We start from the raw sequence: 23902 nt of genomic DNA, 5'->3' as shown, positions 1-23902 counted from the left end.
AAAGAGAATTCCAGCCTTCAGTGGGAATCTAACATTCGCTTCTGGATCCTGAAGGGTCTGAGGTGTCAGTTTTTAAAGCCACCTCCCCGTTCTATATTTTTATATATAGAAAACCCATTTGGAGGCGTTTTACATTTATTAGTTTTAATTTTTCTCTCCCTCTCAGAATTCGACTTAGCATGATTAAAAGTTTACAGAGAGAGGGAAACAAGAAATAATTCAATAAATGCTTTTAAAATTATCTTAAACATTCCTAATATAGTTTTTCTGTAACATGTAGAGCATATACAAAATATATAATTACATGGTGAGATATTAAAGCACTCATTCAGGATGACCTGCACATCTCCCTCATTGCAACTTGTGAGTAAAGCAGTCATTGCAAATTCATGATGCTAAAACCTTTATACCACACTGTCATGTGTGGCCGGTACATATAAAATCTGTGTGTTAGTAACATCCATGCGATACACTGTAGACCTGTTTTATCAAGCAGCTTTGAATATCTTACTTGCATACTGTTCACCAATCCATCGCAGTCAGTATTACTAGCATTCCAAACTACTGAGCTATCAGTACTTTTGAAACGAACTGCTAGAGGAAATCTTTCCTCCTTTTTCTTCCAAATGTGGAATTTTCCCTTCCCCCCAAAAATTATTGCTTTGGCCCAAGGCCTAGGATGAATAATAATCAGTTACTAATGCCTTCAGCAAATGTTGCAGGATCAGGGACTCAGTACAAAACAGTGCATGGAATATTAGGATAAATACACCATAAGTAATAACGTCATAGTAATGAATTACCTAAATCCAAACCCAATGATTCCTCTCTCATCACACGTTCAATGTAAACAGTGTATCATAACCAAGGCCATTTGTTTAATTTTTTTCTAATGTTAATTTATGTCTTTGCTATCTTACTGTCCTATCAATAGTTCTTGGAAATACTTTTTTTTAAACTTCAAAGAATACCTAAACTCACTGATTTGTTTAAAAAAATTGTTAAAAATAATTACAGATTATGTTGTGCGTGCCTGTTTCACATTCTGATTCAACTTTCTCATCTTCTGTAATCTGTTTCAGCAATCCTCAATCAGACAATAGATATATGTAAACACCACCCCAATCTCTGCTTAAATGGACGCTGCATACCAACAATTTCCAGTTACCGATGTGAGTGCAACATGGGATATAAGCAAGATGCAAATGGGGATTGTATAGGTAAGTGTAAATTTGTACAGTCCAATATTTAGTTTTTAAATCCTTTCCTATTTCATTTTTAAACCCATTTCTCTAAAAATGAGATTTTAATTTTGAGTGCATTTTATTGTTTTCTCCACAGAATGTTGTTAGTATTTATTGGTCCTTGTGAAAAATAGTGTTGGAATCACAATTCTTTATGCTGGGACAATGTGTAAGTTTTAAAGGAACAAGCTTTTCGACCAAAATTGCTATGTATCTCAGTAAAGAATAGGTCTTTTTGTTTACTATATGTTAGTGTGATTGTTGGATCACTGTACATCTATCCTCATACTTTGTGGGCCAGATTCTGCTCTTATTTACTCTGAATTTACAGTGTGGTAACTCCATTGTTGTCGAGTTAGTGTGGATCTATACCGAAGTAGGTGAGAGCATTATTTGGTCCTGTATGTGTGTTTTACTCACTCTTGAATGTGAATGGCAAAGGGTTTTTGTAAAGATCCCAGTTGATTAACAGAATTTATATACAGACTTAAATATCAAATGCATTTACATTATAAATCAAAATACTTGAAATTATCTGTGAAGAACTGAATTCAGCACGATGTGTTTTCCCTTCAACTGCTGATGGCTTCACACACTTTTAAAAGGCAGAAAGAATGTATCTCCCACTCTATTTTAGTGGTTCGTGATGTCATCAGTTCTTATAAGGAAACACAAAACATGGGACATAACAACTGCTAAGAAGAATTCTGTTTTCAGATATATTGTTTGAAAAAATATTTGTAAGTTTTAATAATTATTTCTGTGCCACTGTGTAAGAGAGAAAACTAGAGACAGCTATGTGTGAAAAGATTCATGTCCCATTAGGGGGAGACACTTCAGTTCATAATGGCAACAAATCTTACTGCTAACATATGTTTTCAGTAATTCCCAGAACACAGGACAAGAAAGGGGTCCTCTACAAAGGAGTCATCTTTTGCTTCCAGTCTTGCTCTATGTATTCAGGATCCCTCTCAACCTGTCTGACTTCTATTTGCTTACTGTGCAAAATTATTTCAATTACAGACGAGAATAAGTCATAAGTGGAGTGTGCAACAGCTCCTTGTGCCTCTGTCCTGGCTGGCAAGGTGGTTATAGAGCAATTTTTCTGGCATAATTAGGATTTACAGGAAAGCGTCCAGGGAAGGATATAGTGGGAGATGCACAGAACTCCCTACCTTGCATCCCTGGCTGAGAGGATTTGGAGGGTTCATACTGTTGCTAAGCTTTCCTGCCCTGGATACCAACGTGGGTCTGCATAGTTGGGGTTTGGATGTCAGGAATTGGTCTCTACTAGCTAAAAATAGGGGTATATTTTTGTGTTCATGTTGTAGTGGAGATTCCTGAAGGTTTCTCATTTAGCATCTGATCCTGTACCATTGAAATCAGTAGGAGTTTAACATTGACTTTAGTGAAAGCATGTTCAGACCCCTAGGGAGTAATGCTGAAATATGCTGAGCACATCCTGAAAGCTGCTATGTGCCCTGAATTGATAGATAGTTAAGGCCAGAAGGAACCACTGTGATCAACTGTTCTTTGACAACCTGTAATACATAGGCCATTGAATTTCACCAAGTGGTTCCTGCATCAAGGCCTTAACTTCTGAATTTCTATTTGGTGTGATTTAAGGGGGGGAAGCATATGTAGGGGAGAATTCAGTCTACACATATGTTCTGTTAATTATTTGGGATGTATGGTATAATTTTTTACATTTTTATTAATATTTTGCCATTGACTCTTAAATGAAGAAAACAGAGTTTTGTACTGGCAAAAATCTGAAATGACAGCTACTCCAGGGATAGGAGTTGCATAGCATTAAAGGTCTATCCAGACGGCAATTCACATGATGACAAACTGTGTGGAGTTTGTGATATATAGTTATGTTACTACAGCATGATCTTGATAAAAGCTTCATAGTTCATGGGGGAAATTATCCTTCATGAAGAAACACACTGAAATAGTAAGAGAAAATATTTTTCACACAACTTTGTACAAGCCAAGGCTAAGTGCAGTGTCCAAGCAAAGTTTCATTCATCTTTGAAATTCCTTTCTTGCTGTAATGGTAAAAAGAGTTTTACTAAGACTGTCAACACTTTGTATTGTATATCAGCAACTAGTGCATTAGGAATAAATAATTATAATAACAGTTAACAATAACAAAGGCCTTGTCTAAGAGAGCCTGTAGAGACACAAGCAGAGACCTTCCTATTTACAGTACACATCTTCCCATCGTATCGTAGAGATGTTAGGACTGTTTTTTTCAAATGTGCTGAGATTTCACTCTGGCATATCAGATATGAATACTGGAAAAGTCACAACAAGGCCCTTTATTTTTGCCTGTGCTTTGAAGTGGGTGGAGGAATTGTGCTATAGGTTGATATAAAGGGGTGTTAGCATTTGATTATGAACTGCTATTTGATAGTAGGGGTGAGCTGATTGAAGCACATATTGAGTTTTGTATGATAATTAGTAGGGTACTAAAAGCACGTGGGTGAACACTTATTTGTTCTAAATCAAAAGAAAATAAACTAAATAAAATAAGTAAACTAAAACAGTGCTACTTTTGAGGTAGATGGTGGAGTTACTCTTATCAGGCCTGCAGTTCCCACCACAGTAGAGTTATGGTGGGTGGTGTTTGATATGGAGATATATGGAAATACATGCTGTACAGTTTTCTTGCTTTATTTAAACGTTTCCTCATTTCTTATCAGAAGAAATTGTCCCTGAAAAAGTGGACGTGAAGTGGCCATCTGTGGTCTGGGTTGCCCAGGTGGATCTAAATCCATTCCTGGATAGTGGGGTTATTGACCAAGCGTGTGATATGCGTTTGTATAGACAGTTGGAATCCTATCCACCTCTGTGTCATAACATCACCAAACATGGATGTTCAGAGTGCTAAACTCTACTTGAGCTGTTAAGACCAGATTCTCCTTCCACAGCAAGTTTAGGCTGATGTAACTCCATTGACTTCATTGGAATTACTACTGATTATTGCCACTGTAAGAGGAAACTCAGGCCCTTAATGAAGTTTGTTATAAAAATTAAAATACACGCTACTTAAACCACTCATACACACAGGTGGATTCAAATATTACTTCAAGTAATATGAAACTGAAGTAAAATGATCGAAGTATCATCACAGACTGCTCGATGTGCAGAAGTGGTCTGAAAAGTGAATAAATTTTGAGTTGCAGTAAGATGAAAATAGAGTCAGATAGTGACAAAAACAGAAGATGCTATACCATTTTTAGGAGAATCCCATAGAAAATCAGAAAATGAGGAAAGATTAGGTGTTGTGACAGGGTCGGGCCAGATGGCTATAGGAGAGTAATTTTTTGCTTAAAAAAAAAAATAGGTATTTTTTTTATTTGCATAACACACTTATAAAACAAAACAGCAGCATATGCAATGTGTAACACAGCAACCAATCACAATTGTTTTCTCATTAGCTTCAGGGGAGGGAAGAGTTCAGGCTTGCCTGGGCCCAGAGCGGTGGGGCTTCCTCGACTCTCGTGGTCTTCCACCCTTCCGAGTTACGTGGTGGTCCAGAGCGAGGGGGCTTCATCGACTCTCAAGGTCTGCCACCCCCTCGAGTTACCTGGCGCCACACCCGAGTGTCACCAACAATTCCCTCCTCTGAAAGCACCCAACAAAAGGGGCAGGTTGTGGGGTGGACAACCTGGGGGTGGGGTGGGGGTGGGGGCACATGCACCCACGTGTGAAAGGACCCCTCTAAGGTGGTGGTGTCCGCAGCAGCAATGGCTGGGGCTGGGGTCCCTTACTCTCTCCCACAATCAAAGGGTCAAAACAAAGGGAGCCGGATGGGGACACCGAGCAGAGAGCCTCAGACAGCGCCCACCGCTCCTCAAAAGCATCAAGGGAGTCGGTGGACGCCACCCAGAGGAACTCCGCCCGGATACATGAACGGACCGAGGATTGGAAAACGGCCCCACAGTCACAGGAAACTCCATTGGCCAACCTCTCTCTGGTTTTATAGATGGCCATTTTAGCCAGGGCCAGGAGGAGGTTAACTAGGAGATCCTGCGACTTTGTGAGGCCACGGATGGGGAATGCATAAATAAAAAGGTGAGGGGAAAAATGCAACCAAAAACGTAATAAAAGATTTGTGAGAAGCTGGAACAGGGGCTGCAGCCTGGCGCACTCCAAATATACGTGCGCCAGGGTTTCCCTCACACCGCAAAAGGGACAAGTAGCTGGGATGGGGTTGAACCGTGCCAAGTACGTGCCCGTGCTCACAGCTCCGTGAAGGAGCCACCAACTGATGTCCCCGACGGGCCTCGGACCCAAGGTGGAATATAGGCTGGCCCACCGGGGCTGCTCTCCCTCCAAAGGTGGCAGAAGGTTTCGCCACTTTGTGTCGGGGCGGGACAGTAGGGTGAGGGCGTGAAGCACAAGCGTGTATAGATGTTTCCTTGGCGGGTTTGGAAGCGTACCAGCTGCAGTTCATGCAGCCGGCTCGCCGTAAAGGGGTGAGGGGGTCGATTGGGTCTACGGGGCAGGGGTCCAATTAAAAGGTACGGCAGGCCTGGGGTGGGCGGGGCGTGTCCTCGAGCAGGACCCGATCGAGGTAAGCTCTAGCAGCGGGCTGCAAAGCGGCCTTCGCCTCCTGAAGTACGCGCCGGGGGGTATGAGGTCTGGAGACCCCCATGTGCCAAGCGAGTGTCAGGGGATCCAGCCAATCTCCCCGGTCGTAGTCCAGGAGGTCTCCGACTCTCGTGACTTCAGCCAGGATCAAGCTCTGGTGCACCGAGCAGGACTCTGCCACAAGCACACGGAGCTGGGGGTTGTGTAGCAGGGGCTCCGCGAGGAGATCTGCCCCCTCGGTGGTCGCCACGGACCTGGTCATTAAAAACAGTTTCCAGGTCCGGAGGAGGTCCTGGTAGAAGACCGGCAGCCCGGAGAGGTCTCGCGGAAGACCTCCCGGACAGAGATAAAAGAGCTGCCGGTCATATCGGAGCCCTCGGATGCAGCGCAGGATGGTGTGCACCAGTATGCTCCACGCCGAACTGCCTGCACCATAAAGGAGCCTCTGTAGGGCCTGGAGGTGGAAGACGCGGACCTGAGTGTGCAGACACTTCAGGCCCTGTCCTCCTTCCATCAGGGGTAGATGAAGAACCCCTACAGGGGTCCAGTGCATTCCTGACCAAAAGAACACCAGAATCAATGTCCGGAGGTTGGTCAGGAAACCCGGGGCTGGGACCAGGGTGTTGAGCCGGTACCAGAGCATGGACAGGACTAGTTGATTAAGCACCAGCGCTCTCCCTCGGAGGGAGAGACATTGGAGTAGTCCCCTCCATTTCCGGAGCCACTCTATCACCCCGCTCTCTAAGTTTTCCCAGTTCTCCGGCGGAGAGGGATGCATGGCAGAAAGGTAAACGCCGAGGTAGAGCAGCGGACCTGTGCTCCACCGGATGGTCTGAAGCGCGGGTGGGAGGGAGCTCGCCTGCCGCCAGTCTCCTACTGCCAAGCCAGAGCTCTTGACCCAGTTGACCCGGGCGGAGGAGACTGCTGAATAGATGGCCTGGCAAGCCTCCACCTGTGCCAAGTCGCCCGGGTCCTGGACCACGAGGAGCACGTCATCGGCGTACGCCAACAGGACCAGCCGCAGCTCTGGCTCCCACAGCACCAACCCTGTGAACCTTCTGCGGAGGAGGCAGAGGAAGGGCTCAATCGCCAGAGTGTACAGCTGGCCCGAGAGGCGGCACCCCTGCCGTATTCCTCGCCCGAAGTTGACCGGTTTGGTCAGGGTCCAGTTGAGCTTCACCAGACACTCTGTGGAAGCGTACAGCACGTGGAGAAAACCCACAAACTGGGGTCCGAAGCCAAACGCCCGCAGAGTGCTCAGGAGGTACCCGTGGTCTACCCTATCAAAAGCCTTCTCCTGATCTAGGGACAGGAGGGCGAACGACAGACCGTCTCTACACCCAAGTTCCAAAAGGTCCCGAACCAGAAATAGGTTATCAAAGATACTGCGGTCCAGGACGGGGTAGGTCTGGTATGGGTGGATCACGTCTGCCAGCACAGACCCTAGCCGCAGCGAGATTGCTTTCGCTACGATTTTGTAGTCCGTGCTGAGGAGCAAGACGGGACGCCAATTTTGTAAATTGTGGAGGTCCCCCTTCTTCGGCAGTAAGGCGAGCACAGCTCGCCTGCACAAAAGAGGGAGGACCCCGCTCTGCAGAGACTCAGCCCAGACGGTGGCAAGGTCTGGGCCGAGGACGTCCCAAAACACGCGGTAGAGCTCCACGGTCAGCCTGTCCATGCCTGGAGGCTTATTAGTGGGCATATGACGGAGGGCTTCTGAGAACTCGGCCAGAGTGAGAGGCAACGCTAGCCGGTCTCGGTCGCTTGCGCTGACCGTAGGGAGCTTCTCCCAGAGCACTCTGCAAGCGCCAGGGTTGGTCGGATCTGGGAAGAAAAGTCTTATCTAGAAGGCTCGGGCCCTCCCACACATCTCCACCGGTTCCGTGAGGGTGGTGCAGTCTTCTGCCAGGAGGCAGGTGATGTGTTTCTTGGCCCCCCTCGTTTTCTCCAGAACATAGAAGAAGTGAGAGCCGCGATCCATCTCCCGAAGGAGGCGGATGCGGGATCAAACAAAGGTGCCCTGGGCCCGATGGTCCTCGAGGGCCTGGAGCTCCTCCCGCTTCTCCTGGCACGCTCCGCAGAGGAGCGGGTCCTTGGGGCTGGCGGCCAGACGCCTCTCCAGCTCTAAGACCTCCCGTTCCAACTGCTCTATCGCTGCATTTCTCCGTCAGCTGGTGCCCCGGGTGTAGTCGCGGCAGAAAAGCCTGGCGCGCACCTTCCCCAGGTCCCACCATTGCTGCGCCGAGGGAAAGGCAAGCCGCTGCCCTCGCCAGGCCAGCCAGAATTCCCAGAAGGACGTCACGAAGCCCTCATCCTCCCACAGGCTGTTGTTAAAATGCCAGTAGGCCGGCCCCAGCCTCTCCGCATAGAGGGAGGCTGTCACGGTGGCTAGATGATGGTCAGAAAATGGGGCCAGCCGAATGCCGGAGGAGTGGGCTCGTGAGAGATGGAAGCGTGATAAATAAATGCGGTCCAACCGGGAGTGGCTCAACCGATGGGCTTCCACCCGGACAAAGGTGAACGTGGAAGTGTCATCCGGGTGGTGGTCACCCCAGATGTCCACTAGGGAGTGATGTTCGACTATCTCCCGGAGGGTTTCCGCGGCAGCCGGGCTCTGCTCGGTCCCCGAGACGTCCTGTTCCTCGAGGATGGTATTAAAGTCCCCTCCCAGGACTAGGCACTTGTGAGAATCTAAGGCGCCGAGGAAGGCGGACGCCCACTGGTAGAACTGCAGCCGCTCCGGGCCTGATGTCGGGGCATAGACCTTAACAAGGTTAACCACGAGCCCCTCCATACGGACCCGGAGATGCAGCAGGCGGCACGGCCTTGGCAACCCCTAGCACCTCGGGCCGTAGGTCGGGGGAGAACAGGGTTGCCACTCCAGCCTGTTGAACCCTGGCATGGCTAAAGTAGACCCTGTCCCCCCACTCCAGCCATCAACTGTCTTCGGCGGTCGGGTCCATGTGGGTCTCCTGCAGGAAAACCACAGAGTGCCCTCCCTCCCAAAGGAAGGAGAGCACCTGGGACCTGCGGAGAGCCATCCTACAACCCCGGGAGTTCAACATTGCGATGGTGAGAGGTGTCATGGGGAGGGTCGGGGGGGGTCCTCACTGGCAGGGACGCTCGCATCTCCCAGCGGGCCACGCAGCAGTCCATGACCCATCCCGTAGGTGAGTAATTGTTCACGGAAGACGTGGACCCGCCAGTAGGCTGTGGCATCCTGCTTCCCCGTCCCTTTACCCTCCCGCATGAGGGCCCTTGTGGCCCGGAGGATTTGAGAAAAGTCCCCCCATCGCTGGAGAGCAAGTTGTACCTTGTTGCGGGAGCCGCAGACATCCTCTAAAAACTTCTGCAGCTCTCCTCGCAGCTCATGGGGGGGTGGGGTTACGGTTTCCCAGTTGTTCCCCAGCAGGGCCCTTGGTGCAGCCCTGTGGTCCACTAAAACGGACAAGCAGGGTGCGGACCCCCGACGGGGTGCCTGATGGGCAGGAGCTTCTAGGCCCACCTCAAGCTCTGGGGCGATAGGGGGTGGTGGAGGGAAAATAGCAGCTCCTAATGGGTCAGGGCAGGAGAACACAAAGACCGCTCCCTGGGGGTCATCAGTTGGGAAAGGGAAGGAGACAGCCCCGGGGGCGGCAATGACATTGCAGGAGGTAAATTGGATGGGGTGGGGGCAGGGGCAGAGGTGAGGTTCTGGGTTTCGGGAGGCAAGCAGCTGGATGGTGGCGCCTCCCGATAAGGCTCAAGGGTTAAAGGGGTGGGGAGGGAGCTCTCAGTGACACTGGGCGTGCGCTCTGTGGTGGATTTAGCAGCCACAGCATCAGGAGGTGGATTATTTTCTGTAGGGCCCCTGCCCTGGAAGGAAATAGATTGTTCCGCACCAACGGGGGATGTCCCTGGCAACTCATGTTCCGGCTGCGTGGCGCCGGCTGTCACCTGAGCAGGCTCGGTGGTAGTCAGCGGGGTGCCATCAGCGGCTGGGTCGGTGAAGGAGTCCAGGGGCTCCTCGGAGGTGGGAGCGGAATCAGCAATTAAGGGGAGGGAGCATGGGGAAAAGAGGGGTGGAGTGAGGTTGCCCAGATCAAGATTTGCTGGCAAAAAGTCGTCCTCCCCCTGGGCGACCGGGGTCAGATCTAAGGCCTCGATCTCCTTGAACATGGAGGAGAGGACACTTTCTGCCACCCCGGGGTTCTCTCCGCTGGCACCCGCCACGAAGGTTGCCTCGGGGTTCACGGGGGCTTTGGGTAGCGTCAGGACAGAAGGGGCTTCCTCGAGGGTCTCGGAGGGGAGGGTCTCCCATGAAGGGGAGACTCTACCCTCCGGTGCTGCCATGTCTTTCCCGACTGACACCGGTGGATGGGACGCACTCGTGGGCAAAGCGGAAGGTTCGGCATTGGTGCCCCCCTTCCTGGTCTTCCGGGGGGCCTCCACCTCGGGTAGATGAGGCGGAGCTCGAGCCTTCCACTTGCCTCGCTTCCCCTGGACTAGGGCCCAGCCCTCCATGGCATCATCTGGGGGCTGGTTAGCAGGGGTCGTGTCAGGGGGTAAAGGCGATGGCTCAGGGACTTGTGGGGGGGAACGGTGGGGCAGCATAAGGGAGGGACGATTCTCCCTGGGGCAGGCTCTCTCCCATGTCTGGTGGTATCTCTGCCACACTCTCCTCCACGGGCCTTGCTAGATTGTCAGCAGCGAGGGCGGGGCTCTCCCGCTCGTCTGGGCATTGTAGGGGAGGTGCCCCTTGGGCCTGAGCGGGAGTAGCGGTGGTCCGAAGAGGAGGGGGGGCAGGTTCGGATACCGGGCGGCCAGGGGCGTCGGCAATGACGGGGCCGATGTCCTGCTGGGTCTCGGGGATCCCAGATGCCCCTCCTTGCCGGGCTAAGGGGCAGTCCCTCCGGACATGCCCCGACGCCCGGCAGAGGTAGCACTGGGCTTCCCCCGTGGAAAAGTACACCCGGTAACGGGCCCCCTGGTGGGGAACTAGGAAGGACCCTTCAAGCGCCACTCAGTCACGCGCCACCGACGGCAGTAGAAGCTGCACTTGCCGGCGGAAGGAAAAGATGTGATGGAGGGTGGGGTCCTTGCAGCCCAACAGGAGAGGGCTGATAACAGAAACAAGTTTCCCCAGGGTGGAAAGGGTAGGTAGCAGGGCAGCATTGGGGAGAAAAGGAGGGACAGAGGTCAGGACCAGGTGGACGCCCAGGTCCTCTAGCGGCTCTAGGGGGACAAACACCCCCCCCCCCCACCGCCAGGCCCCTCTCCACCGCTTCCTGGGCGGCAGCCTCCGATGCTAAGAAGAAAACAACCTTCCCATACATTTTGGAGGCCGCCACAATGGCCGAGGGCCCCACCACCCTCGCCAACGCCCGCACATAGGTCTCCACGTGGGGCGAGGCGGGCACCAGGAGGCATCGGACGCCGTGCTTCCTTGTCATGGTGGGAAAGGGGCCCCGGCCGCTCTTGATGGTGGTGGAGGCGGTGGGCGGGAGAGATGACGAGGCGGCACGCGGGGGGGCTGTCCCCGCCCGGGCATACGTCCTGGGGGCTGAGGGAGGGACATCCGCAGAGCTGGTGGAGGGGGCAGCGAGGGAGGATGCCGTGTTCGGTGGCGGGGCTGCAGCAGTGGGGGTGGCCCCTGCCATGAGGGCCCGGTGATTTTAGCGGGGCCCTTCCCCTTCTTGTTGCCCTGGCCTTTCCCGCCGGCTGGGGGGGCTTCCCTAGAGTCTGGGGAGGCGATGGGCATGGCAGCGGCGGAGGTCACCCCGGTGCCCTCCATTGCCAATGCCCCAGCGGGGGCTATGGCAGGTGATTAACAGGAGTTGGGGTCAGGTAGAAAGGGACAAGCTGTGGGGTGGACAATTCAGGGGAGGCGGGCCCATGAACCACCGTACGCTTGTCCAGAGAGTCCTGTCTGGTTGGCTGGTGCTTCTGGCCCACGCAGTGGAATCAGGGCGAGCAGCTGAGTCCAGAAGCAGATGTTAGCCAGCAAAGATGGTGGAGTGGGGGGGTGAAGATCGTAGTATGGGGGTTGGGAGGACACAGATGGATCGGGGGGCAGCTCCGTGCCACACCCGCTGTGTCCCTACAGACACAGTTAAGACACAGTCAAGGCCTCCCCCCACACGAGAGCACAGTTCGAAAGTTACTCAGACTTAGGCCCCCTCCACGGCGATTTGTAGATTCCCCGGGCGGTGTTCCTCCGGTGGACGGCTTTTTCTCTGTCTGTTCCGGGCTTTCTTTTTTGCATTTCAGAAATGCCGGAGCAAGTGATAAGAGTCCTCTCGACCGGAGACGGGGCCGCAGACAAACAGCAAGCGGCTGGGTCTGGAGGCTGGATCCTTCCACTCCCCCCCTCTGGGGAAGCGGGCTGGCAGGCCCCCCTCTTTCGGGGGGGGGGCGGGTTCAGCTGGAGTGGCAGCAGCGTCCAAAGGCGGGCGGCGGGGGGTGGTTAACAGCCAGCCAGCACTCTAGCAACAGCAGAGAAAGAAAAAAAAACAACGAAAAGAAAGGAGGGAGAGCATCTGGCCCGGTCGGGGGGGAAGCCAAAAGCAGGGGCAAAAAGCAAGGAAAGCCCAGGCCAGAGAGCAGCACCAGGAGAGCAGGCTAAGTAGGTCCCTTTTCCCTGGGTACGGTAACAGGGAAGGTTCTAGAACAATCAGGAACCTTCTGGAGACAATTAAGACAGGCTGATTAGAACACCCGCAGCCAATCAAGAAGCTGCTAGAATCAATTAAGGTAGGCTAATCAGGGCACCTGGGTTTTAAAAAGGAGGTCACTTCAGTTTGTGGTGTGCATGTGAGGAGTTAGGAGCAAGAGGCACTAGGAGCTGAGAGTGAGAATGTGTACTGTTGGAGGACTGAGGTGTACAAGCATTATCAGACACCAGGAGGAAGGTCCTATAGTGAGGATAAAGGTGTTGGGAGGAGGCCATGGGGAAGTAGCCCAGGGAGTTGTAGCTGTCGCACAGCTGTTCCAGGAGGCACTCGAGACAGCTGCATTCCACAGGGCCCTGGGCTGGAACCCGGAGTAGACAGCAGGCCCGGGTTCCCCCCAAACCTCCCAACTCCTGGTCAGAAACAGGAGGAGTTGTCCTGGACTGTGAATTCAGAAAAAAGGCCAAGTTGACGGCTGCTGTGAAGCTCCAAGGTGAGCAAATCCACCGATAAGTGCAAGACCCACCAAGGTAGAGCAGGAACGTTGTCGCAGTGTGTATAAGAAGGATTTCAATAGAGTCAAGTCCATCTAGCTGTTAAAATCTCAAAATGCTAATTGGAGGCTTCATTCTGCACTGATCTACATTTTGAGTAACTTGGTGGATTCCAGAGGGATTGTACAGGGTGTATTGCAGTTGGCATTAAAAAGTCAACACTTAACTCTGCTTGGTAACTGTTGATATCTGAGATCTCCTGCTTGAAGTATAGCAAAATAATCACAGTGTCTCAAATGCTATATTTCAGAGTAGCAGCCGGGTTAGTCTGTATCTGCAAAAAGAAAAGGAGTACTTGTGGCACCTGAGAGACTAACAAATTTATTTGAGCATAAGCTTTCGTGAGCTACAGCTCTCTTCATCAGATCCAATGAAGTGAGCTGTAGCTCACGAAAGCTTATCCTCAAATAAATTTGTTAGTCTCTAAGGTGCCACAAGTACTCCTTTTCAAATGCTATAGTTAACTGTTGACTGTTGAATGCAAATGCTGTATATCAACCAAGAGTTTGAACGTGGGACTTTAAGTGGGAACTTAACAGAATGAAATATCCGTGCATAATGATATACATTAAATTAAATTAAGCTAAAGGACTTGTTCAAATCCAATTTGGATTCTCTTCTGGTTACTGAAAGAACAGGCTAGGGGCATTGGGAACAGCTACATTTCACTGTATGGGGTAAGGTTAATAATATAAAAATGAACGCTCTTTCCAGACTATTATAATCTGTTTGGCTCCTTACCCAGGGAAAACCCCAAAGGATATTTTAAGAAGTTCAGAAAATTATTAAAGAATTTTCATGGGGTAAGGCAGAAAAAGAAAGTATGACTTTTTTCAAAATGGTCCTGCCAGAACAAAAGGGTAGGTTTATACACAACTTCCAGTCCTCCAATTATACTGTACAGTTTTCATCATGAATCATTGTCTACTATTAAAGAGATAAGATTCACAACAATCCTTACTGGACTGATACTGAGCAGTCTAATAGACCATCAGTTCCTCTTTCTGAATTGATAGAAACTGTGTTGTAGTAATCCTTCCTTGTTATCACTGTGTTTGCAAAAACATATTCAATAAAATGGTAAAAATATTGTAGAAGCATCAGTAGCAAAACCACAGTTACAGTTGTGTTGAGATTTGTACTTACAGGTGGATTCAAATACCTGTATTTCATACTTTTTTGTCCTCAGATTTGGCACAATAAATCTTCAGAAAACAATCAAACTTTCCATAGAATATTTTAGTGAAATTTTTGCTCACTGTTGCAGATTAAATATTTAAAAATTGAGAGATGTGGGCAACAGAGGGAGTTAATGAGGTTGAAAAGGGAAAATGATGAGGGGAGTATACATGGTGGAGGACTTTATAGTCTGAACGCTTATTTCCTTGCGTTTGACAATTTGCTTTGGTGGGGATATCCATTCTGAACTCAAGGTTAACAGCTTTTTTTTATTAGAATATTTTTAGCCTGAGCCCCTTTTATCACTGGCATGTAATAATATAGGAAAAACCCAGATTCATATTTAAATACAAGGAGTCATCTGGCACACATGGACTGAAAGGGATTTTCTAAGCCTAAATCAGTTATTTCATAGGGGAGTATTGTTTTCCTTCTCTAGAGTTTATGAATTCATTGATAATGAGAGTAGTTGGTAATGCATATGAATTTGCTTTGACAGTTTAGCAGCTGACAAGTTTGCTTAGAACTTTATTCTAGAAAAAAAAATCTTTTTCTGTACTAGAAACCATAACAAAGTAGAGGATTATAGTGTATATATTTATAAATTGCTCCTTTCCTCCTCTCTACTGGGGCAGGACAAATACATAATAGAAGTTGTTGGAATTAGGATGTTAGACAAAACATTCATGAGAAACTCCAATTCAGAGTTTGACATACTATCAGTAGATCTACAGTTGAGGGGCTTTGTTCTGAAGAAATTATGAGCAATCCTTCTGGGCAGGCTGGCTGAGCACTGAGCCAAAATATCCAGAGGATGGATTGGTCCACTGCACATGGGAATAAAACATTCTTTATGGCCAAGAATTGTAGAGTTGCCTCTGAGTGGGGAGCTCATGTAAATACATACAATTCTATTCGAGGACAACAAATGGCTTATCCAAACATATACAGGCTGAAAAACAGTTACAGTCACTGCTTTCTATATTCTTTCTAATTCCTTGATTTTTTTCTCTTTTCTTCATTTTGCTTCATTCTTTTGGCTTTCTTGCAGCAATGCTATCAACTGCACATTCAAATGTGAGTGTTTTAAAGAGCTAAATGCTTTTTGCATGAGGAGAAGGGCTGTCTGAATCCTTCATTTATTTTTTCCTTTTATTCTTTTTGCTATTTACCAGAGGGCCCTAAATTCATCCAGCCAAGAATATTGCTATAAATCAGCTTGCTAAAAGCACTGTTCTGTATAATCCAAAATCTGTCTGAAATGTAGTATGTACGTGCAATTATTTACAACAATGTGAGCATTCACTATTGCATGCTGTGCAGTGTGTGTTCTCGCTTGTGCCTTAGCTAGTAGAAAAGCTCGACTGCTGCGATTTTCAGCCTCAGAACAATCCTAGAACAACACTTGTATGTTGTGGAACTCCAACAGCACATGTTCATTTAGAAAATGGATAAAAATAAATCACCTCATTTATTTACCTTTCCCATTCCAGCCAGTTACTTCCAACGTGTAATGAGCTGAGATTTACTGTCAGGTGTTATTTACAAAATCCAAGTTTGAGATTATTTGGAAGGCAAGCAAACTACATCTCACCTAAGAGCCAGATTGTATCTGGCTGCTCCCAGGTGTGAAAGTGTGGGTAAAGGATACAAATAGACTTCCTTCATCCTTATGTTGGGGGCCTCAATAATCAGGATGCAGTGCACAGATATTGCTATCTCAGCTGGAATTCCTCTAAGGAGTCCTGCTGCTGTGTGGCCCTTCCGCACACTCCCACAGTACATGCCATGTCTTAAAGCCATAATCTGACCTAAACTGTGTCTGTGCTGGGTAATACTCTTCTTTAAGTGCTTAGTGCTTGCTTGTTGCGTTGTAGGCACCTTATTATTCAAAAGAAAGAAAATAAGTGGTTGTTCAGTTAAACAATTGAATGTGAAGCTGAACAAAGGATTTTTCCCTTCTGTTAGGCTAGGAGTTTCAAATTCTTCATAGATTTCTTTTTCTCTTCTCTCTTTTAGGATACATTTAAGAGAGAAAAAATACTATTTGTATTCCCTTCCTTTTTGAAAATGTGATTTCTTAGTTAGACTAAGAATAGGTGTGTGTGTTTAGGGAAGTAGTAATTTTGCACCAAGAACAGGCTTCAAACTTCAGTGTTTGACTGTTAATTACCTTATTTCTTCAATCATAAAATGCTGTGCTTGAAAGAAAATTTATGCTGTGAAATCTCTAATGGTCTTATTTTCTGCTGCCAACAGATGTTGATGAGTGCACGTCAAACCCATGCACTAATGGCGATTGTGTTAATACACCTGGATCCTATTATTGCAAATGCAATGCAGGTTTCCAGAGAACTCCTACCAAGCAAGCTTGCATTGGTAAGAACATTTGTTTACACTTCTGCATACTCTATCAGATTCTATTGGAGTTCTGAAAATAATTATTAGTGTTCTCTTTTTCAGTAAACCATGACAGTGATGTAAGTACTTTTTAATTACAGTTGAAATGTTGACCTACCCTTGAGTTAATTCTATAGATACAATAGTGGTTTAATTTTTGGTCTTTGCTGTTCATCTTTTCCTTCCGGTGAACCAGTTCACTTGGCTAGCTGGTTTAAAGAGAGAATACACAGAAAATTAAGGCTATGCATATTTTAATAGACTAATTATTGAACATCACTACAGACTAACACTGTTCACTAGTCTTATAGCAGCATAATGAATGTTTGACAGTATAAAGCTATATGCATACTGGGAGATCAGGAGAATGAGGTCTTTTCATCTTCAAAATGTTTCTTTCTAGGTAATATTTACTGTCAGGCTCTTTTAAAAACAATAGCTAGTAATGTGTCACTTTTAGTTCCTTGATGGAGAGCCATCTGATGGAAACCGTGTAAAGTGCTGTGAGGTACAATGTTTTCTTAATATTGTTTACTCATTGAAATGCCTAGGTTTTTTTTAATGATTTTTTCTCTCTCACTTAGATATTGATGAATGCATACAAAATGGCATTCTTTGTAAAAATGGCCGGTGTGTGAACACTGATGGAAGTTTCCAGTGTATTTGCAATGCTGGGTTTGAACTAACTACAGATGGAAAGAACTGTGTTGGTATGGAGCGCTTGTCTTTATACAAGGGTGAAGAGCCAAAGAGAGACTCTGGTTTAAAGTTTCTAGAAGTTACACTTCACACAGTATTTTTGATCTTCAAAGATGGAATTTTGTGAAATAAGATCTGGTATGAGGTGCCAGAGCCTCACTGGGGTCAAGTTGACAGTGTGAGGAGCTGCACCAAGTAGGTGATGTATGGAGTTGCACCATCCCAAAGGGAGTTCAGGAAGGAACTGACCTTCGCTGGGTGCAGTCTCTCCCTGAGTGACCCAGTGCATATGTGGGTGTGGCTGGAGTAGAAGGGGAAGTGAGGGTCAAAACCATGATCCCACCTCCTCCACACCCCTACTTGCCCCCTTTAGTTTACGGTTCACCTCTGGAAGAATAGCAAGAGAGCAGTCCTTGTGGTGTTCTGAGCAAAAACCCTGCAATTGTGATAGGTGTTTGTAAGGGTAGTACAAGCAGTAAGGCTTCTTGCCTGCTTCCTCCTCCTCCTAATTTGCATCAACATAAGGGCTTGTCACGGTTTATCCCCATAATGGGCTAGTGGCCTATTCATGTTTCTGAACTGTAAGTTTCATATTTTTAGATTTTAAACTCTGGCTGCGGGGGCTGTGTCTTGGTAGGAGTTTGTAGAGCACGTAGCACATTTTAGTTATTGCTGCGATAACAGTAATCATAATACATTTAATGTAAAGGCATTTAGATGCTATAATATATTTATATAATTTCTTGTTAATGACTAGGAAGAAGGTTATACTTCTTGCTGGTTCCTTCATATTTAAACGCTTAGCATAAATTGTTTCATTTTCTGATAATTTCTGATAGTCACACAGTTTAGTACAGAGTGGACCATGCAATTCCTGTTGACAGGGTGGGGCAGACTCTAATATGTGATGCAATCCACAGGTAATAAGATTTTCTAAGGAAACAGCATGTCTCCCTTTAATCCCGTAGCCTGAGTTTTACTACTTTGCCATGTTAAAGAAGATGGGTATTTTTATTTCTGTTAAAAAGTGTCATGAGAAACTTGCAGCTGCAACAAGCTTTGAATTCTTTAAGATAGTTGAACTTTGTTCTCCCTTCTCTTAAGGGAAGAGGAGTCACCATTTACTGCCATGCCTTCTCTGTTGAAATATTCAGGGTAAATGACATTCTAACTCTGATGTTTTGCTGCTTCTATTTCCTCAAGACTAAAGGGTATAAGTCATTTTCTGTGCTCTGTTTCTGCAGATCATGATGAGTGCACCACCACCAACATGTGTTTAAATGGGATGTGCATAAATGAGGATGGTAGCTTCAAATGTATCTGCAAACCAGGGTTTGTCCTGGCTCCAAATGGGCGTTACTGTACTGGTATGTATGATTGTGAGATAACGCATTAGGACAATCTTAATTGAAACCACCTTTTCCTGTCTAGTGAATCGTGTAAGAATGCAAATCTTTTGTCACATGGACTTAATAATTTTCCAATATCTTGCTAGTTTGGTACAGTAGGCATCTAAAGCTGCCTAAAATACTCATTGTAATTCTAGAAAGAAATTACAGAACCATGTAATAATGGTGTGCAAGATACAGTGGTTGTATGAATGACAAATTGGCTTGTGAAAATTTGTGGGAAATGTAGCTGTAATTTATTCTGTAAAACACTTCAAAAAAGAGTAACAAGAGTAGCAATATGAAAAAGCTTCAAAGGTTTTACTTTTTATGAATCTTCAAAAGTAAATTCCCACTTCATTTGCTTGTTGCTCTAGACCAGGGGTGGACAAACTACGGCCCATGGGCCGGATCTGGCCTGCCAGCCGTTTTAATCCGGCCCTCAAGCTCCTGCTGGGGAGCGGGGTCTGGGGCTTGCTGCACTCCAGCTGGGGAGCAGGGTCGAGGGCAGCTGCACGCAGCTCCCGGAAGCAATGGCATGGTCTCCTTCTGGCTCCTATGTGTAGGGGCAGCCAGGGGGCTCCACTCTGCATACTTCCCCCGCCCCAGGCGCCACCCCCGCAGCTCCCATTGGCCAGGAACCACGGCCAATGGGAGCTGCAGGGGTGATACCTGCAGATGGGGCAGTGTGCAGAGCCACCTGGCTGCGCCTCCACATAGGAGCTGGAGAAGGGACATGCCACTGCTTCCGGGGGCCTCTTGAGGTAAGCAGCACCCGGAGCCTGCACCCTTGAGACTCTCCCCGCGCCCCTACCCCAGCCCTGATCCCCCTCCTGCCCTCTGAACCCCTGGATCCCAGTCCGGAGCACCCTCTTGCACCCCAAACTTCTCATCCCCAACCTCACCCCAGAGCCCTTAGCCCCCTACGGCACCCTGAACACCTCATTTCTGGCCCCACCCCAGAGCCTGCACCCACAACCAGAGCCCTCACCCCCCTCCGACACCCCAGCCCCAATTTTGAGAGCATTCGTGGCCAGCCATACAATTTCTATTCCCAGATGTGGCCCTCAGGCCAAAAAGTTTGCCCACCCCTGCTCTAGAATTACATAATGTTTATTAGGACACCATCACGTAGGGCTAAACACAAGATTCTTTGTGAAGAAAAGGAAAATTTTGAACGTTTAAAGAATGTAGCCTAATCTAACTCCATTTAAAGACAACTGTGGAAGTTGGATTGGGCCTTCAGTAGAAAGGTATTTAATGACCAAACTTGTCTGTGAACATTTTTTCTTTCTGTACTAAAATTGGAGCTCTTATGTGAATCTGGTTCCTTTTAAAATAAACCTGTAGCTTTCCAGTTCACACTCAAAAGTTATTTTTAAGCTGTTCATTTAGATGAAAATTAGTATGACTTGACCATAAAAAGATGAATCCACACTTTTTTTTTTTCAGTTGCACAGATATACACTGTCTGCAGACAAAAGAAAAAATGTAGGGTTAAACCCTGTAATTTAAATCAAATTTTAGAGAAAGGGGGAAGAGAAATCCTGACTTGTTCTTATATTTCTGAGTTGCAAATTACCTGTAAACTTGCTGAGAATAAAGAAAACAGGGAAAAAGAAAGAGGCTGCCTGAACTAATGAATGGGATTCATGAGCAGAGGTTAGCTGGCTTTGATTTAACTAAACTGTGGTATGAGATTGGTATTGAGTACAAAGTGTTAGTTCATAAAAGGAGAAGACTTCCTTTCCTTGCTGCTTAAATAGCACAAATAAATTGTCAGGCTTGAGAGAGCAACAAAACTATAGTCTTACCAGGTTTTGAATTTTAAAAATCAGTTGTTTTTATTTTAAAAAAATGAAAAATCCCTCATCACCATGAAACAACTCCTAAAAGATTGACTGTGGTATATTAATGTTTGCTACAGGACAATGCTCTAGTACTGAACTTTATTACAATATAATGTTTTGTCCAACCATCTCATAGTGAATTCAGTACTTCGATACTGCAATAACAGGTGTCTTAGAAAAAACGAAGTGAGATGAATCAATAGTGGTGACGCTCCATTTAGAGTTAAATAGAAAATCCAAATTGTTTCATTATACAGTACTTCACTGTGAAAATTGCATTACTGGCCAAAGTAAACCTCTCTTTACAGAGTTTGATCCTGCACCTTTGACGTTAATAGGAGTTTTTTGTCCCTGACTCCACGGGGAACAGCATCATGTCCTTAGTGAAGTTAAGTGAGACACTGGCTTTGCTAAGAGACAATTATGCCATAATTATCTGTATTCTAACTTCAATTTTAAAACACAATATTACTGTGAAATAAATGGCGGAAAACAAAGTGAAAAATCTGCAAATGACAAGCTAAATATAGAATCTCTGATACCTCTAGACTCCACATTTTTTCTGAAACTTTGTTTTAAAGTATATGCCCTTTGGCTGAGACCTTGCATATCAAGTTTAACAGGGAAATGCTAACAATCCCTCAACTACTATAGTACCAAGAAGCAATGCTTTAATGACATTTACTCAAAAATAACAATAAGTGAATTATGTTTCCCTCTGGCCAGACATTGATGAATGCCAGACGCCAGGAATTTGTATGAATGGTCATTGCATCAATACGGAAGGTTCTTTTCGGTGTGAATGTCCACCAGGCCTGGCGGTTGGGGTTGATGGCCGTGTTTGTGTAGGTAAGTGAGACTTCTTCAATGAAAAGCAATTAGGACTTCTTATTATGATATATCAAAGTATAATATTTTTTAAAAAATCAAAAGACATTCTTCTTGTTAATGTTGACATTTGCTGTTGATTAAAATAATTAATTATGTAGGATTCATTCTGCCACATGGTTGATAGTCTATGATTACAGGATCTGTGTCTTGATCTTCCCTGTCTCCTGCGTCTTTTTAAATACATTTCCATTCCTGAGTCAGTATTTTCACTTGTGCATCTCACCCTTTCCTCTAATGCTGGTCACTCACCCCAAATCATTGGAAAAAATAAACCACTTTGGTCAGGGGAGGGGAAGGAGTTGTATTTTTTTGAATATATTGTTTCTCTCATTTTCACCGCTTTCCCTCATCCTATGAAGATCAAGTAAAGCAAACAATACTCCAGCAGAAGAAATATAGTAAGTTATCATAAAAATGCAACCTAAGTAAACATGATTTTATACGGACTCATAAATATTTCATAATCACTGTGTTTGGTGGCATGAAATTATGCTGCACAAGGTGCTGAAAATTAGAAGATAAAAAAGATTAAGGAAAAAACTGAGGTTCTCTGTTCTTAAACTGAGGATATCAAATAATGTAGCTCTCAGCTTCATCCAATGAAAAATCTTATGATTACTAACAATCTTTGAAAGAATGAATTCCTCCTTTGAAATGCATGATTTTTAGTGGCCCAAATCAGGTGTGTGTGAAGTCTGAAAAATCGTCATCATCATAGAAATTAGAGATAGAAAGGATGTGGTAGGTCATGCATAATTGTCCGACTGTATAGTCTCCAGTGATCACTCTAATCCAGCTTTAACTCAGTCAAACAATCCTTGTCCTTGGGAAACGTTTGAGTCTCAATGGTATGACTAGAAGCTGCGAATAATGAGAGAAACCAAATCTCTAAATCTGCTGTGGAGAAGGAGCAAACAATTCCATGCAAGAATTCCTCCTGCGAATTAGTCCTGCATACTGGAGATCATTGGTTTAGGGGAAGTCCATTTGCCCAGTGTTGTGTATGCACACACATATGGCTTATAAACTAACAGGAGATAAACTAAAAATAACACAATACTGTAAATGTGCATGTTCACTGTGCTTAATGATGTGTGTTGGAAAAATGGAAATATAGATAATTATTATTGGGTATTAGCAGATGTTGTCTGATGGCTTTTTATCAGCTTTCTTTTGTGTAGCTGGCTGTTTGCTATTACCGAGGGATCAGATCGGAAGAAGAATGTGGTGGTACTTCACCAAAACTGTGCCCACAATCTCAAAATAGCTGGATGTTCCTGCTAAAATAATCAGCAGTGAAGTAGTTAACTTAGCCAACATTTAAATTGTCATAATTATGCTTCTAAGTTAAGACAAATGTAGTTGAGATAAATAATACAGCAGTTATGATCAATCTGAGAACTATTCAATCAGATCAAGGATAAAGGGATATAAAGAACCAAGGCTGAAGCATTCTGTTCTCTGCTGGAATTATGGCCCTATAGAGATTTCAGAGTAGCAGCTGTGTTAGTCTGTATTCGCAAAAAGAAAAAGAGTATTTGTGGCACCTTAGAGACTAACCAATTTATTTGAGCATAAGCTTTTGTGAGCTACAGCTCACTTCATCGGATGCACATTATAAGCCTGCACAACTAAGAACAACCCTGACTCTGAACTGGGCCCTGGGGTTTGGGATAACACACAGGTGGCTTAAAACTAATGTTCGCTCCATGTACTGAAGACGTAGCCCATTATTCCTACCTGCCTGTCTACAGACACAGGAAGATTGTACTGCATCAGTTAATATTTGGAAGGGTATCTCTATAACCATAAGGGCTAAGCACTTTTATATTATTATATTCTTATTTTAAAACAAAAATTTTAATTCTGCAGAAGCTGGGGGATTACCAAAATAAAACCACTGCAGTGTTCCACCAAGTACCAGCTCAGTCTAACCCCTTCAATTACAAACTCCATTTAGAAACTCCAATAGGAAAAGTCTGCATGATGCAAGGAGTGAAAGGAAGTTAATATGAAAAGCAGAATGTTCCTTTACTCTATTTCTAAATGAGAATACTAAATATGTACTGTATTTTAATAAATGCAGGCATTTTATTATAGTTAATTAAACCTATGCTAAGGTTTAAACCAAGAATTAAAAGTATGACTTGTTCTCACTGATGTTGCAGCCATGATATTTGCTTATATCATGTTAATGAATATTGCCAATAAAGTACTGAAATGAGCACAGACAGCCTGAGATGGTAAACTCCCAGCACCATTCTTATTGTGTTAGGGATTTCACAATTAGGGCACAGTTGCAGAGCCAGCTTTAAGTAAGAGCCAGGCAGCAACTTTGTGTGGTCCACACACTTTGGGGCCCAGGCCGGTCTGATCTCACACTCTGGCAGTGAGACAGTAGTGGGAAGCAACCCAGTGTTCAGTTTTCTGTGCTCTCCTTTACCT

General features: G+C 45.9%; 1 protein-coding gene across 1 annotated transcript in view; it reads left to right on the top strand.

Moving 5' to 3' along the window:
* FBN2 (fibrillin 2) overlaps window positions 1-23902 on the top strand; it is a 247755-nt gene that overhangs the window by 89650 nt on the left and 134203 nt on the right. Inside the window, exons 11-15 of the mRNA XM_074953067.1 lie at window positions 1083-1220; window positions 16489-16608; window positions 17214-17339; window positions 18573-18695; window positions 21293-21415. Of these exons, the coding sequence (XP_074809168.1) occupies window positions 1083-1220; window positions 16489-16608; window positions 17214-17339; window positions 18573-18695; window positions 21293-21415 (630 nt within the window). The remainder of the gene's footprint in view (window positions 1-1082; window positions 1221-16488; window positions 16609-17213; window positions 17340-18572; window positions 18696-21292; window positions 21416-23902) is intronic.

The sequence above is a fragment of the Natator depressus genome, chromosome 5, assembly GCF_965152275.1.
Source record: "Natator depressus isolate rNatDep1 chromosome 5, rNatDep2.hap1, whole genome shotgun sequence".
Taxonomy (NCBI): domain Eukaryota; kingdom Metazoa; phylum Chordata; order Testudines; family Cheloniidae; genus Natator; species Natator depressus.
This window is presented reverse-complemented; position numbering and strand designations above follow the sequence as displayed.